This window comes from Equus asinus, chromosome 24, assembly GCF_041296235.1.
Source record: "Equus asinus isolate D_3611 breed Donkey chromosome 24, EquAss-T2T_v2, whole genome shotgun sequence".
Taxonomy (NCBI): Eukaryota; Metazoa; Chordata; class Mammalia; order Perissodactyla; family Equidae; genus Equus; species Equus asinus.
In genome coordinates this window covers 63,631,132-63,645,350 of record NC_091813.1, presented here as the reverse complement: position 1 = coordinate 63,645,350, position 14,219 = coordinate 63,631,132, and the positions used below count along the sequence as shown (strand labels likewise).

Below are 14,219 nucleotides of genomic sequence, written 5' to 3'. Positions count from 1 at the left end.
TTTAATTTGTTTTTTAATTATAAAAACAACAATATAAATATTAAAGTACTTTCAACCATTACAAGACATCAGCTTATGGACCACTTAAAATATCTTTGTGCTGTGTAACTAATGTTGCAAGATGTTACTTTGGTGCATTACTCTCCTATTGGACTCAACCAATGTTTAAAGCATTTACGATGTTATTTAGTAACCATCAGCAATTCATTGTTTATTAATCTTTACTTTCAGAGATTCTTCACATATAAGTGAATTCCTTTATGTTACAGTTTTAGCCCAATAAATCCATGAAATAATATCTCTGCTTTTACTATCTTTGTTGTTGTTGCCATTCTTGCATTTAAAGGGCTTTTTTGTGGGACTAGCCAAGAATAACAACACTGTCCTTTTGTTTTTCTTAGGTTATAGCATATATCTTGGAAAGAAATGCCTGTTTATTACCAGCCTATTTTGCAGTCACAGAGATCAGGAAACTGTATCCTGAGGGAAAACTGCCACATTGGGTAAATTTGAAATTTTCCAAAAGTTTTAATAGAAATTTTTATCAAAAATAATAATCTTATTTTTTCTGTATTTATTTTTGAAAATGGTCACTTTTATTGTTAGATAATTTTTTTTTATCATTCTGATGTATTTCTTTCATTTATCTGCTGTCCTGTTGAGATAGTTTGTGTACCAAGTGATAAAATGTACACAGCTTCATCAGATAGCTAAGGACATGGTGCTGTGACTTGGCTGAGTTCAGGGACAGGTGAATGGGTAAGTAATTGTTTGAAAGGAAGCAAAAGAGAACTAACTCTTGAGTACATTTTATGTGCCAGGCATTGTACTAAATCTTTACTTATTATCTCGTTTTATGTAAATGATTGTTACATTCAGAGCAATCTTGATTTTATTTTCATATTTATTTGGTGTTTGTCTTGTTCTGTTTTTAGTTACTAGGAAACCTGGTATCAGACTTTGTGGATACCTTCAGGCCCACAGCAAGGATAAACTCCATTTGTGGTAGGATTAACATTTAAAACATACTGAATAGTACCTAATTTTTAGTGATCTGACTGTTGAACAAAGTTGACAGATGGTGTCTTATACATGTCTCGTCATTTTAGTGACTCTCTTGGAGCCTCATAGTAGCCTTTTCCTTGTTTTCAGGCACTTTGTGAGTAGGTGGAGGGAGGGAAAAGCGACTGCCTGGCCTGGACCTAAGCCTCAGGTAGAACCGTTCTGGAAGCTGTAGTTCCTGGCAATCAGAGGGAACTTTTAACAGAGCTAGTAAAGCTCCGTGGAACCTCCAGGCAGCTGGAAGTGAAACAGACCTGTCCCCCTATAGCCTCAGTACACAGGACAATCAGGCTCTTCCAGCCTGTTCCAGTTCACGGCTTTGCTCTGTGCTTCATTTATTTTGTTTTCCATTTTTTCACGTTTTGTTAGATTCTCAGAATTTTCTTTTAAAAATAAGCATGTGATTTGGCAATTTTTGCAGTCCCCATGTATACTTCTGAATTATTTCTAGAAATCATGGTGGCCTCAGAACTGTCTGGGAGTGTAGACCATTATTTAGTTAATGACCAAATTTTGAGCACTTCCTTTGAGCCTGGTGCTGTTCTAGACATTGGAAGTAGAAAAACTACAAAGACACTAGAAGATAAATCTCAGGCTTCTAGCTTTTGTGACTGGGTGTATATTGGTATCTTTTAATGAATTATGGAAGTGGTGCAGGTTTGGGAAGGGTGATGATGAGTTCAGTGTTGAGCTTGAGGTGCCTGTGGGACATCCAAGTGGCATATTCCTCAGGCAGATATTTGAGCTGATGATCCTCTGCTACCTCTGAGGCCTCTGGCTGCGTCATGCTTAAAGTTAATCATGTTGACCCCAGACTGGAGGTCTGCAAACTTTTCATAAATGGTGATATAGTCAGTATTTTAGGCTCTGAGGGCTACACAATGTGTTGTAACTTCTCAACTCTGCGATTGTAGTGCTAAAGCAGCAGTGTTCCAATAAAACTTTACAAAAGCAGTCGCCAGCTGGATTTGGGCTGTGGATTATAGTTTGTTGACCTCTGTCCTGGATACTTGGACAAATGCAACATTTTTGAGTTTGGAAGGCCTATATGAATTTGTCTCCAACCATCTGTACAAAAAATAATCAAAGAAAATTCGCAGACATCTAACTAATTAAAACATCTTTTAAACCAGTACCTGGTTCAGCATAGATATTTGTTAAGTATTTGTAGAGTGAATGAAGGACAGGCATTGCTGGGCTCACATTTACATCAAAACATTTTTTGTGATACATACAGGCCGCTGCAGCCTTCTGCCAGTTGTAAATAACTCCGGTGCCATTTGTAATTCATGGAAATTGGATCCTGCGACTCTTCGTTTTCCTTTGAAAGGCCTTTTGCCATATGATAAGGTATGTTGCTAAATATAACGGAACTTTTGGTCCATCTAAGTCTTTATCCTGGATTATATGATGTGATGCTAAATTGTCTCTTCATAGACTGAAGAAGTAAATATTTAATGAAAGATAGTTTAAGGTTTATCATGTGGTTCCAGTATCCAGGTATACTTGTGGTTCATGATATTGCAGGTATTTATGCTCCACTGGTTGCCCTGAGCTAACATCTGCTGCCAATCTTCCTGTTTTTTCCCTCCTCAAAGCCCCAGTACTTAGTTGCACATTCTGGTTGTAGGTCCTTCCAGTTCTTCCATGTGAGTACTGCCACAGCATGGCCACTGACAGATGAGTGGTGTGGTTCCACGCCCAGGAACCGAAGCCGGGCCACTGAAGCGGAACGTGCCGAACTTTAACCACTAAGCCATGAGGGCTGGCTCTGCAATAACCCTTATTCCTCATTCATCTCCATGATGCAGATGATCAAACTGAGACCCAGAGTCGGGTAGTAACTTGACTAAGGCCCCAGCTTTAGGAAGTAGCAAAGTCAGGATTTGAACCAACACAGTCTGATTCCAGAATCTACACCCTTAACCCCTGTGCTCTCAGATTCTGTGTCCTCTCCACATTTGAAAATAGTGTTTGTGTTTATTCATGTGTGAGAGTGATTAGAAACTACCTCCTTTCCTCTGATTAGATTTCCGAGCAGAAAACCCTTGCCTTCCAGTGATGCCTAAGACTTTCGTGTGCCTGTAGCTGAAGTCATTTCTAACTGTGTTCTCTGTATGTCTTTGAGCAAGTCCCTCGCCTCAGTTACATCACTTATCAAATGAGGGACGGGAACAGGTGAACTGTAAGCACTAAAATCCTATGATTTTTTTTCCCACTAGATACTGCCTACTGTGTGAAGGTAACAAGTGCCTTTAGAGGATTTTTTGATCCCAATTTCAAATTATTTGAATTAATATTTATTTTGATCTTGAAGCAATAATTTTCTTTATTTTCTTTAAAGGATCTCTTTGAACCGCAGACTGCTTTGTTGAGATATGTATTGGAGCAGCCTTATTCCAGGGATATGGTCTGCAATATGCTAGGTTTAAATAAGCAGGTACTGTACTATGCTGCAAACCTAGTAAATTCTGCGTAGAATCTGCACTATTCTTTTCTCTTTTCTTTGCTATAGCTAACAGAGCAAAACAGTAAAGAACTATTTGGTGATTTTTTTTTACTATATGGTTTATTAAACAATGTATTGTTCCTATCATTTATATATTGCTTTAAGAATGTTTAAATTAAAAAGGAGATATTTTAAAAGTTGGTTTGTTTTGCATTGCTTTTTTTTCTATAAGGCCAGTTTCAAGTATACCTTTTGCCAGAGAAACCTACACATGACTGAACCGTAATTTTTGACTTTTTTTTGTCTGGGTGTCTATTTTTGTAACCCTTGGTGTCTTCAGCGTGGCCTCATTGCTGATTTTTCTTTTTCTTTTTGGTGGATGTTTGATTTTGGTGGTTGAACATGTGGGAGGGTTTGTGCTGACTCTGGGTTCCTTGAAGCTGGCCTCATAGTCACTGTTTTGTCTTTTCTTTTTTTCTTCCTTTATTTTTGTTCTGTCCTGTCTTGTCCTGCCCATCCTCCAATGCTCTAGACCTTGAACATTGCTCAGGTATGTTCACAACCTTACTGTTGTATTGTGACTAACGATACGCTGGCCGCTTTGTAGCCACTGATTCCATTTAGAGAATACATGTATGGTCGGGGCTTGAAATTGGCAGGACCATGCTGAGACCAAGGCCACTAAAATGCATTTCTTCTTGGGATGTGAGAGTTGTTTTTGGTGGATTGTTTTTGGTTTTGGTTTTTGGTGTTTGTTTTTTTAATATTCTTTTTTTTTTTTTTTTTCAACAAAGAGACAACACCTGGCACCCAAGAAAGCCTGTCATTTTTTGATGGGTTGTTTTTCCTTCCCACTCCATTTTACTGTTTTTCATACTTTAGGCTAAAGCTAGCCTGGTGGACTTTTGAGAAATGGAAAGATTTGTGGTGGCCTTCATCTTTCCAGACTATTAAAACAGAAATAAATAACAACATCAATAAAAGTACTTATGTTGCTTTGCCTTAAAACAAAAACAAATTAAAAACAAAACAAAAAAGAGAAAAAAAGCACTTTAATAGAGATATGTTACTTTTAAAAGTTGGAGTGGTAAACTTTATACAGGAAAGGTTTTTTTGGAAACATGGGGATTGACTAAGAAATGTCACACTCTTAGGTGACCCCACACCTGCTTGACAAACACCCTTCTTTGTCAGTCTTTGCCAGAAGTGTCTTCCTCCTAGAGCGAGCCTCTCAGTTGAAGCTCACCTACAGCGGGAGAAAAACACTGGCCGAACTTTATAAACCGAACTCTTGTACAGTCCCAAGTCTGTTCCAGGACTTTTCACCTTTGAGATTTTAAGCAAAATAGTGGTTCCAATTATTTTTCTTAAAATTTTTTGAGCCCAACATATTAAAATAGACCAGCTTTTTGATTTTAAAAAGACGTTCTTGTCTAGGTTACATAAAATAGCGTTACTGTTTGCAATACTATAGTGAAGGTTGTGCCAGTGCTTCCATTTATAAAGCCCTATTTTTAAGGACATATAGCTTGGCCATAAAACTTGCTCAGTGTTGAAACTTTGCATGCCAAACCTCACCCTAGTAGCAGTATCTCTTTTATTTTAAGTTTTTTCTTCTGAAAACTTTACCAAGTTTCCTTGTTTGGACAAGCCTTTGTACACGTGAAACTGAAACTACTCACACTACAGTATTGATAGCTACCTCCTGTAATCTGTCAGTTTAACATCTTAATACCAAGTCATTAATTCTGATCAACTTCACTTGAGTTAGAGGTAAGTATTCAGTTCACTTTGAAAGAATGCTCCATGCTATGTCATAAAACTAATTTTTGCAATGAACTTTTAAGTCATTCTTGACTCCATTTTTTTACAGTTTGGTGGATAAATGTGCCCATGGTCATCTGAGCTGCAAGTACCTTCCCCCAGAATATCCTGAGCCGTCTGTAGCATTTTTCTTTTGGGGAGCAGCTCTTCTCAAACTAAAAGTCGACAAAACTCAGAGAAGAGTATTTCTGATCTGATCATTTTAATAACAAGTTTCAACCTAAAGTTTATGACTAAGACATAAATCCGTAAAAAATAAAGTTTATAATGGAAATGCTGACAGAACATTATTAGTATTGGTCCCACTGTAGTGTAAACATTGTCAAAATTCACAATTCATCAGTAATTGTTTTGGTAGAAAACTCTGTAATGAGTGGGCTTGGAGATGGAAGATATATGCTGAATTGAGTTGATATTTTTACCACCTGAAAAGTAGAAAATGAGAATGCACAGTATAAGAAGCATATGATTAAAAATAGACAAGTTATCACATCTTTTACCATTACAGAACTATATCCTGCACTATACTTTTCTTGTCCTTTCTCTAGCAATGCAATAATTTACTTAAAGCTTGAAACCTTTTAAGAGCTGTCCATATTGCATTTTCCAGTAGGAATTGGGCTATATTTAATCCTAAAATCGGTTGCATTCAGAAGGTCATAAATAGCCCAGCTCTGTGACCAGTGAGGAGGAGTGTTCATAGTGGAAGACTCTTGTTTTGTGTTTTTATGCAAGGGGTTGTGTTCTTTCTACTGATTAAGAGCCTTACAAAATAGATACACTCCTCAAGCTCTTGTTTGGTGGCGTGTGAACTCTGGCTACCCTGAGACAGTGGCGTACTAGATTAATCCCTCAGTCTGTCTTTGAAAGGCACCATTGAAAGTAGTAGTAACTGGCATAAGGCTCCAGTTCTGATTGGCAGAGAATATGATAAATGACATGCAAAGGGATTTGTCTTTCCAACTTGTCCTGAATAGGTATTGCTTTAAAATTGATTTCTAGCACTGAAATAATGATTTAAAAATTAAACCCACCGAAGTACAATATGTTAAAATTTCACCACAAAAGCAGTGCCACAACTGTTATATGAAAAGTGTCAGAGGCCACTTAATATAGGATATGGGTACTATGACTGAAAAGCATTCTCATTTGCCGTTTGAAATAGTGGTGGGAAAGAATCAGGGGCATGGATGGAGGTTAATGTTAATATTTCTATTGAGGGCTTGTGCCTGATTTTCAGCTTTTACCAAAGCTGTATGTTTCCAGTACACTTCGAGCTATTATGCAGAAACTGAATTGGTAAAATACTGAATTTAGATTCTTATTGCTCAAACAAATTTTAACTAAATATGTGTAGAGATATGATGTCAACTAACTTATATGCCTATGTCTTGAACACTTAAATTTACAGAAGCTTTTAGAAAGTAAGTTGTGAATTTCACAGACATAGCATCCGCTAGCTTCCAGAATTATAGTAGCTGTGACTGATAATTAACATTTATTCACAGATCATTAAACTGCTTTATAAATTTTCATTTGTTCCACTTTGTACGTATCTTTTAGTAATCGAAAACTAGAGCAAAACATTATTCTAAAGTAGTTAGCAGTATAGATAATTTTATATTTCAGACTTTTCTTTCTTTTAGGTATTATTAAAATTGGCAACATGTTTAAGCTATTGCTAAGCTTGGTTTATGAAATATCCTTGGCTTTAACCAAAGACACCTGGGAAATATAGAGTTAATCCTGATAGATATTCTGCTACCCTCAGACATCAGGGCATTTGGCACCACAGACATTCCTAACTGATTTAATTCTTAATAGAAAATTTGGTGGTAATCCCGAGTCATGGTATGTATTGAAAGATCATCAGCTTTAACTATAAATTTCCTGGTTGTTCATACTTTGTCAAAATTTTAATAGTTTTGGTTTTCCTCTGTAAATCATTAACTGTATGACCATCACAACACCCCTAAAAATACATAGGTAAAAATCCAGTTTCCTAAAGCAAATAGCTAATACTAAAAAGGGAAACTCCAAAATGACTCAGGTGCTAAAAACCAATTTTATTTAGTTTGCTCTTTTTTCCTGAAGCAGATTTATGGAAGACCATCATGGATGGAGGAATAGATGACAAATTGGTTAGTTTCCAAACTAGAAGCAAATTCCCATCACTAATGAAAAATTCCTACTGGAAATCCTGGCTTTACTTCTTTTCACAAATTTTTCTGACTCTTGTTACTTTGAATGATCTCACTCTACATTTGTGTTGTCTGACACATTTCTTAGGTTGTTGGTGGTTGGCAGAACTAGTGAATTTCAAGCCCTGTACACAGTAGTTTTGCATGCTGGTTTAAGAAATAGTTTGTAGTGTTGTCTGTTGCACTTTGCTCTGCTTCATAATGACAATTACATCTGGAGGAAAAATACTGTAGTCTCAACTGGTGGTGTTAATATTGCTATTCGTAAACCTGTAATGTCGTTGAACTGTGATCATGGCATTGTGTTTTTGGAAAAAATATGAAACAACCATTGATGCTTACTGTTTTGGATAGATGTTTGTTTTATTTGCATGCTTTAAGAAAGTGCAGCTATATTGGAGCTTTACAAGTTTGGAGCTGGCAAAGAGCATGCAAAAGAGGGGATGCTATTCATTACGTTTTATTTTTTTTCCAAATTTCTCCCCATTTTGCATTTTTCCCCTAAATTTAAAGAAATCATATCCCTTTTTCATGGCAAAAGACTAATAATCACATCTAAAGTTTAGAGGGGAAGCATCTATATTAGTAACTGTATTCACTAGAAAGGCTTCCAGCAGCCTGACCAGTAAGTCGTATAACATATTTTGTAAAGGAAATATGAAAATGGCTTAAAATATGGCTTAACGTATTTCTTTTGGTAAAAGTATATTTTTTAAAATCACTTTTAAAAGCATAAATCTTTTTGCCTCTAGAAAGGGAAGTTGCATTTTCATTTTTAGTGTTTAAACTCAATTTTTCTTGTTTTAGATTTTAAAATAGTCTAATTTAAAATTAAAGCTGCATTATGTTTGGCTTCTGAGAGGGAGGAGCAGAGATCAGTTTTTTTGTAGAGGAAGTTTCAATTTCAGTATCAGGATCAATACCACACATTGAAAAACAGGCATTGAGTAATCTGACAGCTATTTAGGTATACATCTGTACGTAAAGTTAGGGTAAACAAAATAAATATATTCACACACTGTTTTGTTTGCTCTCCTATCCAGTATTTGATTCTGGGAAATCCCGGGTTTTCATATTTTGAGTTAGATTGCAAAATTAATACTGCTGTCCCCATTTCATATGCCTTTTAAATTACCTTTTTCCAAAGGATAAATAACAAAGTTTTCTTCCGTGCAGTGCCCTTTGTCAAATCGAAAGGATGACGTCTGTAGTGAAAGTCAAAAGTAAATGGGAAATCTGTTTTCTATGAGACCTCAAACTAATTTTTTAATGAAACTCATCCTCTATGATAAATGTAACATGATGCAGCTTTAATAGACTAAATCTAACCTTAACTTTCTAAGTTCAACTTCATTCCATGCTTCTCAGCCTCTCGTCACGATTAATGCCCATTAACTGGTAACTTCTGAAACTAACCGGGAGGCTTTTGGAATACTGTATTTAATCTCTACCCTACAGCACAAGCAGCGCTGCCCTGTGCTGGAGGACCAGTTGGTGGACCTGGTGGTTTATGCCATGGAGCGATCTGAGACCGAGGAGAAGTTTGACGATGGGGGCACAAGCCAACTCCTGTGGCAGCATCTCTCAAGTCAGCTCATTTTCTTTGTGCTTTTCCAGTTTGCAAGTTTTCCACATATGGTCCTTTCTCTTCATCAGAAGGTCAGTACTGAGTCTTTTGTCAGAGCCACTTCACCTGCTGATTAGTATGTTTTAGACTGGTGTGGACCTTGCCTAGTGACTTCAGCAGTGGCAGAAGTTCTGAGCCCTGATTTCTGATTTGTTCAGTGCTTTTATGGTTTCTTAACTTTTCACTGTCCTGTCACTATAAAAACTGGATTCAGTTATTCATTCCACATATTCACAGTGCAAAGACCAGAGGAGATAAGATGAAAAGGCACTGTAGTACCCTCAAAGAGCTCCTTACTAGTGGGAAAATATAGGTATAAACAATTTGGTTACAATTTAAGAGTTCACATGATAGAAGCATGTTTCCCTGCAATGGGAATGAAGGAGAATAGTTCCTGCTAAAGAAATCGGGAATGGCTTACTTAAAGGACAAATAGAAATTTACCAAGAGGAAAAGATAGGAAAGTGTTTATAGCAATAAGATTATCGTTTGGAAAGGGATAAAAGGGTCTGAGAACTGGAAAGAAAAATATAAAGGGGAAAGCTGGTGAGATGAGGAAGGCAAGAAGACCAGACATGGAGAACTTTATATGGCCATGTGTTTGTTCTAAAGAGTTTAGATTTTCTTTGGGAGGCATATGGGAGTGGAGGGGATGATGTCATCATAAACAAATTGAAAAAATTACTGCTGGTGGCCACATGGAGGAAGACAGTGATGTAGAGATGGCTGGGACCAAAATCAATGGCAGGGAAATTCATAAGGGAGCTACTGCAGTAGTCTGGGTAAGAGATGCTGGAGGCCTGATCCAGGACAGAGGGGAGGAGCCAGAGACCAGGTGTGCTGCTGGGTGAATAGGACTTGGTGACGATGCTAACAGAGGGAGTAACAGGAGTCCAGGATCTCTCACTGGTTTTGACTTTGGCAGTGAGTGGAAAGTTAGAACAAGGAATCCAAAACAGAGAATGGAAGTACGAGAGTAAATTTTGGGGAAGAGTTGGTTTTAGTCATAAGGTTTTAGGCACACCGAATGGGAATAAAATAAGTGTTGTTATATTTATAACATCTCTCTACAGCATGGATTACTTTTGGGAAAATTTTTCATAAGAGTTGTTAGAATCCTTTCAATCACCACTTACTCCCCCACCCCCATTGATTTCTGTTGTAATCTATAGGAGACCAGAAAAAGTGTTTTTTGATAACCAGTCCTTGAGGATTTTAAGTTTGAAAAAACATCCTTTTGGCATATTAAAGTATTCTTTGTGTTTTGATGAGATATTTTTAGTAATTATCCCATATTAAACTCGATTCTCATGCACACATTATCAACTTAATTATGTTCTAAAACATTAAATTTTTTTAATCTTTCTTTTTTTATTATGAAACATACTTTTTTTTAGATGTTCATCATAATGTGTTTCAAATTCTGTGTAGATTACATCATGTTCACCCCCCAAAAGCTAATTATAGTCCATCCCCTTGTATGTGAGCCTAACCTCCCCTTTGGCCCTCCCCCCCTTCCCCTGTGGTAACCAGCAATCCAATCTCCATTGCTATATGTTTGTTTGTCGTTGTTTTTATCTTCTACTTATGAGTGAGATCATACGGTATTTGACTTTCTCCCTCTGACTTATTTCACGAAGCGTAATATCCTCAAGGTCCTTCCATGTTGTCACAAACAGCCAGATGTTATCATTTCTTATGGCTGAGTAGTATTCCATTGTGTATAAATACCACATCTTCTTTATCCATTCGTCCCTTGATGGGCAACTAGGTTGCTTCCAATTCTTGGCTATTGTGTATAATGCCACAATGAACATAGGGGTGCAGGTATCTTTATGCCTTTGTGTAAAACATTAAATTTTTGATATGCATAGTTGTTTTAGGGATCAGGAAGGAAAGCTAATATTAAAATAATTTAAAAGACCTTGCTTGGTGTGTCTTGAGTTGAGACTAAGTAATTAGTAAATGCCAAAGTTAGATGCTAACTTTCTGAGAGCAGATTTCTCCTTTCTGTTTTCTTTAAATTTGACATCCATCTCTTCAACTAGCTGTCTAGATGTGTATTTAAACGTCTTTTACAGTTAGCGGGGCGAGGACTGATTAAAGGCAGAGATCATCTGATGTGGGTTCTCCTGCAATTCATTTCCGGAAGTATTCAGAAAAATGCGCTAGCTGATTTTCTCCCTGTCATGAAGCTCTTTGACCTTCTATACCCAGAAAAAGAAGTAAGTTTACTACATAGTTAATGTGGTGAGTGAATTATGTCTAATTTGTGTTTAAGGGTTTTAGTGTGATTTTGTGAAAAGGACTCTGGATTTGGAAGTTGGAAACCTGAGTTCTTTTCCCAATTCTGTGACTAACCATGATCATGGGATGGACATTCAGTTTTTCTTGACATTAGTTTACTCAGGTAATATGAAGAAATTCAACTAGGTGATTTCTGAAGTTTATCTTAAATCACAGTTGAACATCTATTATGTCAAGCTATTTCTCTACATTGTAAATAGGTTTACAATTTTAAAAAACATTAAGCTGTTTTAACCTATACACATTGAATGACCAAATAACATCAGTGTCTGTTAATATCTTTTTTGTTTGTTTGCCAGTTGAATATATCCCCCAGTGTTTTAGTATATAAGATGCTTTGAGTAAAATATGGTATATATTGATGAGTGCCATTTTTTAAGAAACATGTTATTATGGAAATTTTTAAACACACACAAAAAAGTGGAGTGAATAGAAAAATAAACTCCTGTGTACCTGTCACCAAGAAATATTCTTGTTTCATCTTTCCTCATCTTTTTTGTTATTGCTGGACAATTGTAAAGCAGATTCCAGAGGCACAGTTTTAAAGTAAATCCATGTCATTTCACCCGTCAGTATATAATGTGTTTGATGATACTCATTTAGATTGTGGATTTCGTAATTTTTATGTTCTTGAAAAGCATATATGTGACTTTTAGAAATTACGTTTTCAGTATATTTATCACATTCAGTAAGACTTCATAATGATGTGTTTAATTTTTAAAGAATAAAAGTTTTTAAATGATTGTGAATGCTATGTGGCAGAGAGGGAAAAGCTTGAGTAAGCACGTGTGAATTTCTGTTATTTTTTTGGCAAGTAAAAACAATCTTGTAATAGTTTCAATATTCTATAGCTGTTAGATCTTCTGATTTGTATTACGGAATAGTCAAAGAACAACTGGATCTAAATTATACAGGATATTTTAAAAAGAGATATATCAGAAGTAGATTACTAAAATACATATAATTAGTTAATTCTTCTCTTTCTTATAATGTGCAAATTGCTATTTTTCAGTATATTCCAGTTCCTGATATTAACAAACCCCAGTCAACTCATGCCTTTGCAATGACCTGTATTTGGATTCATCTCAATAGAAAAGCCCAAAATGACAACTCCAAGCTACAGATTCCAATACCTCATTCCCTAAAGCTTCACCATGAGTAAGTTTTTTGTAGCTTGACAGTTAATTTTTTACTTAATAAATGGTATATTGTAGACTAATATTAGTCTTGGTATTTGTGTGAAGTATGGAGATCTCCCCACACCCACAGGAGGTAAGGGTGAATATTTAATGTGTATATTGTACCAGGAGAAACTGACCAATGCCTGCATCGGAAAACAACTAAACAAGTAGCTAATCCTGTTTATATGTATGTGGATATATGTTTTTTAAATTTTCAGGTCTGATCTTTGCTTTTACACGTTTACCTTAAAGTTCTTAATTTCCAAAAGTATGTCAAAATGTTTCAAAATTTCTTAAGTACTGGCATTTAAACATGATCTGGTTGAGATATCTTTCACTCCCTGAGCTGTGAGGATTGATTGAGCTGGTCTGGCTGGTGTATTCCCTTACCTCATTTCCAAAGCTGTGATTACTCAAAAAAGATGCCCTTTTTAGATAGGACTGGGCTTCAGTCAGGGGCATTAGGAACAGCTGACTTCCCCCCGGAACTTCTGAAAAGGACTGCCAAATAGGAGACGAGGGGGTACTCACAGTTCACATTTCATTTGGCTTTCATTTTATGAAACCCCTTAACCGTCTTCTCATAATGACTTCTGTAATGAAGGCATATTGTTGTGCTTAAGCAGATAGATAATAAAAAGAAACCTAGTTCCTCAATTTGTGAGTTATTTCTTCATTATCTGAATCTTGGTGCTATGTATATAGTGCATACTTAACAAATATCCATTAATTGTTAATTTATAATTACTTCTATCTGAAATGCTATTCAAACTTTTAGATGTGTTTCCACTTTACATTTTGGGCAGAAACTATAATATCTGTAGGAATGAAGATAGTATTAGTAAATAGTTGGGTGAAATTAAACTTTTCTAAAAACATAAGTTAACTTTCTGGAAATTATTTGCATTTTTTCTGTTTAATGGAATTTAAAATTGTAGGTTCCTACAGCAGAGTCTTAGAAATAAAAGCTTACAGATGAATGACTATAAGATTGCCCTGCTGTGTAATGCATACTCTACAAATTCAGAATGTTTTACGTTGCCCATGGGAGCTCTGGTAGAAACTATTTATGGAAATGGAATTATGAGGATCCCTCTTCCTGGAATGAGCTGTTTGGCTTCAGGATCCATTACTCCCTTACCAATGAACCTTCTGGATTCACTGACAGTTCATGCCAAAATGAGGTGTGTTCTTTTTATTTATTTGGTCCTGTGTCAGGAAATTGGTATCAGTACAGTACAGACTTGATTTTATGATTATGTATGTGTGTTTATGGTCGGGTACATTGTAAAAAACAGTTTTATTTTATTACAAAAATGATAGTGTTTATTATAGGAATTCTAGAATATACAAGTCAACCCAAAGAAAATAATTGTTGTAATGCCTCCATGAGAAATAATCATTGTAAACAGTTTTTGAGTCTTTTTTTTTTCTATGTATAAATATATGAATTTATGGAGGTTTTTTGTTTTGTTTTTACCTTACGCGCTTTTACTTTAATGCTATTTAACCACCTTTTTCCCCATAGTAATCTGTAAAACACCTTTTTGGGCCAATGTTCTTCAAAA

The 14,219-nt window shown here is 35.9% G+C and overlaps 1 protein-coding gene across 4 annotated transcripts in view; it reads left to right on the top strand.

Moving 5' to 3' along the window:
* MED23 (mediator complex subunit 23) overlaps positions 1–14,219 on the top strand; it is a 39,320-nt gene that overhangs the window by 6,443 nt on the left and 18,658 nt on the right. For 2 of the 4 annotated variants that reach the window (XM_014847727.3, XM_070496132.1), the window contains 9 exons: positions 402–503; positions 936–1,005; positions 2,300–2,412; positions 3,407–3,502; positions 4,044–4,061; positions 8,995–9,195; positions 11,245–11,388; positions 12,483–12,628; positions 13,590–13,835. In XM_014847727.3, coding sequence (XP_014703213.2) covers positions 402–503; positions 936–1,005; positions 2,300–2,412; positions 3,407–3,502; positions 4,044–4,061; positions 8,995–9,195; positions 11,245–11,388; positions 12,483–12,628; positions 13,590–13,835 — 1,136 coding nt within the window. The remainder of the gene's footprint in view (positions 1–401; positions 504–935; positions 1,006–2,299; positions 2,413–3,406; positions 3,503–4,043; positions 4,062–8,994; positions 9,196–11,244; positions 11,389–12,482; positions 12,629–13,589; positions 13,836–14,219) is intronic. The other 2 variants (XM_014847729.3, XM_070496133.1) reach the window with 1 other exon arrangement.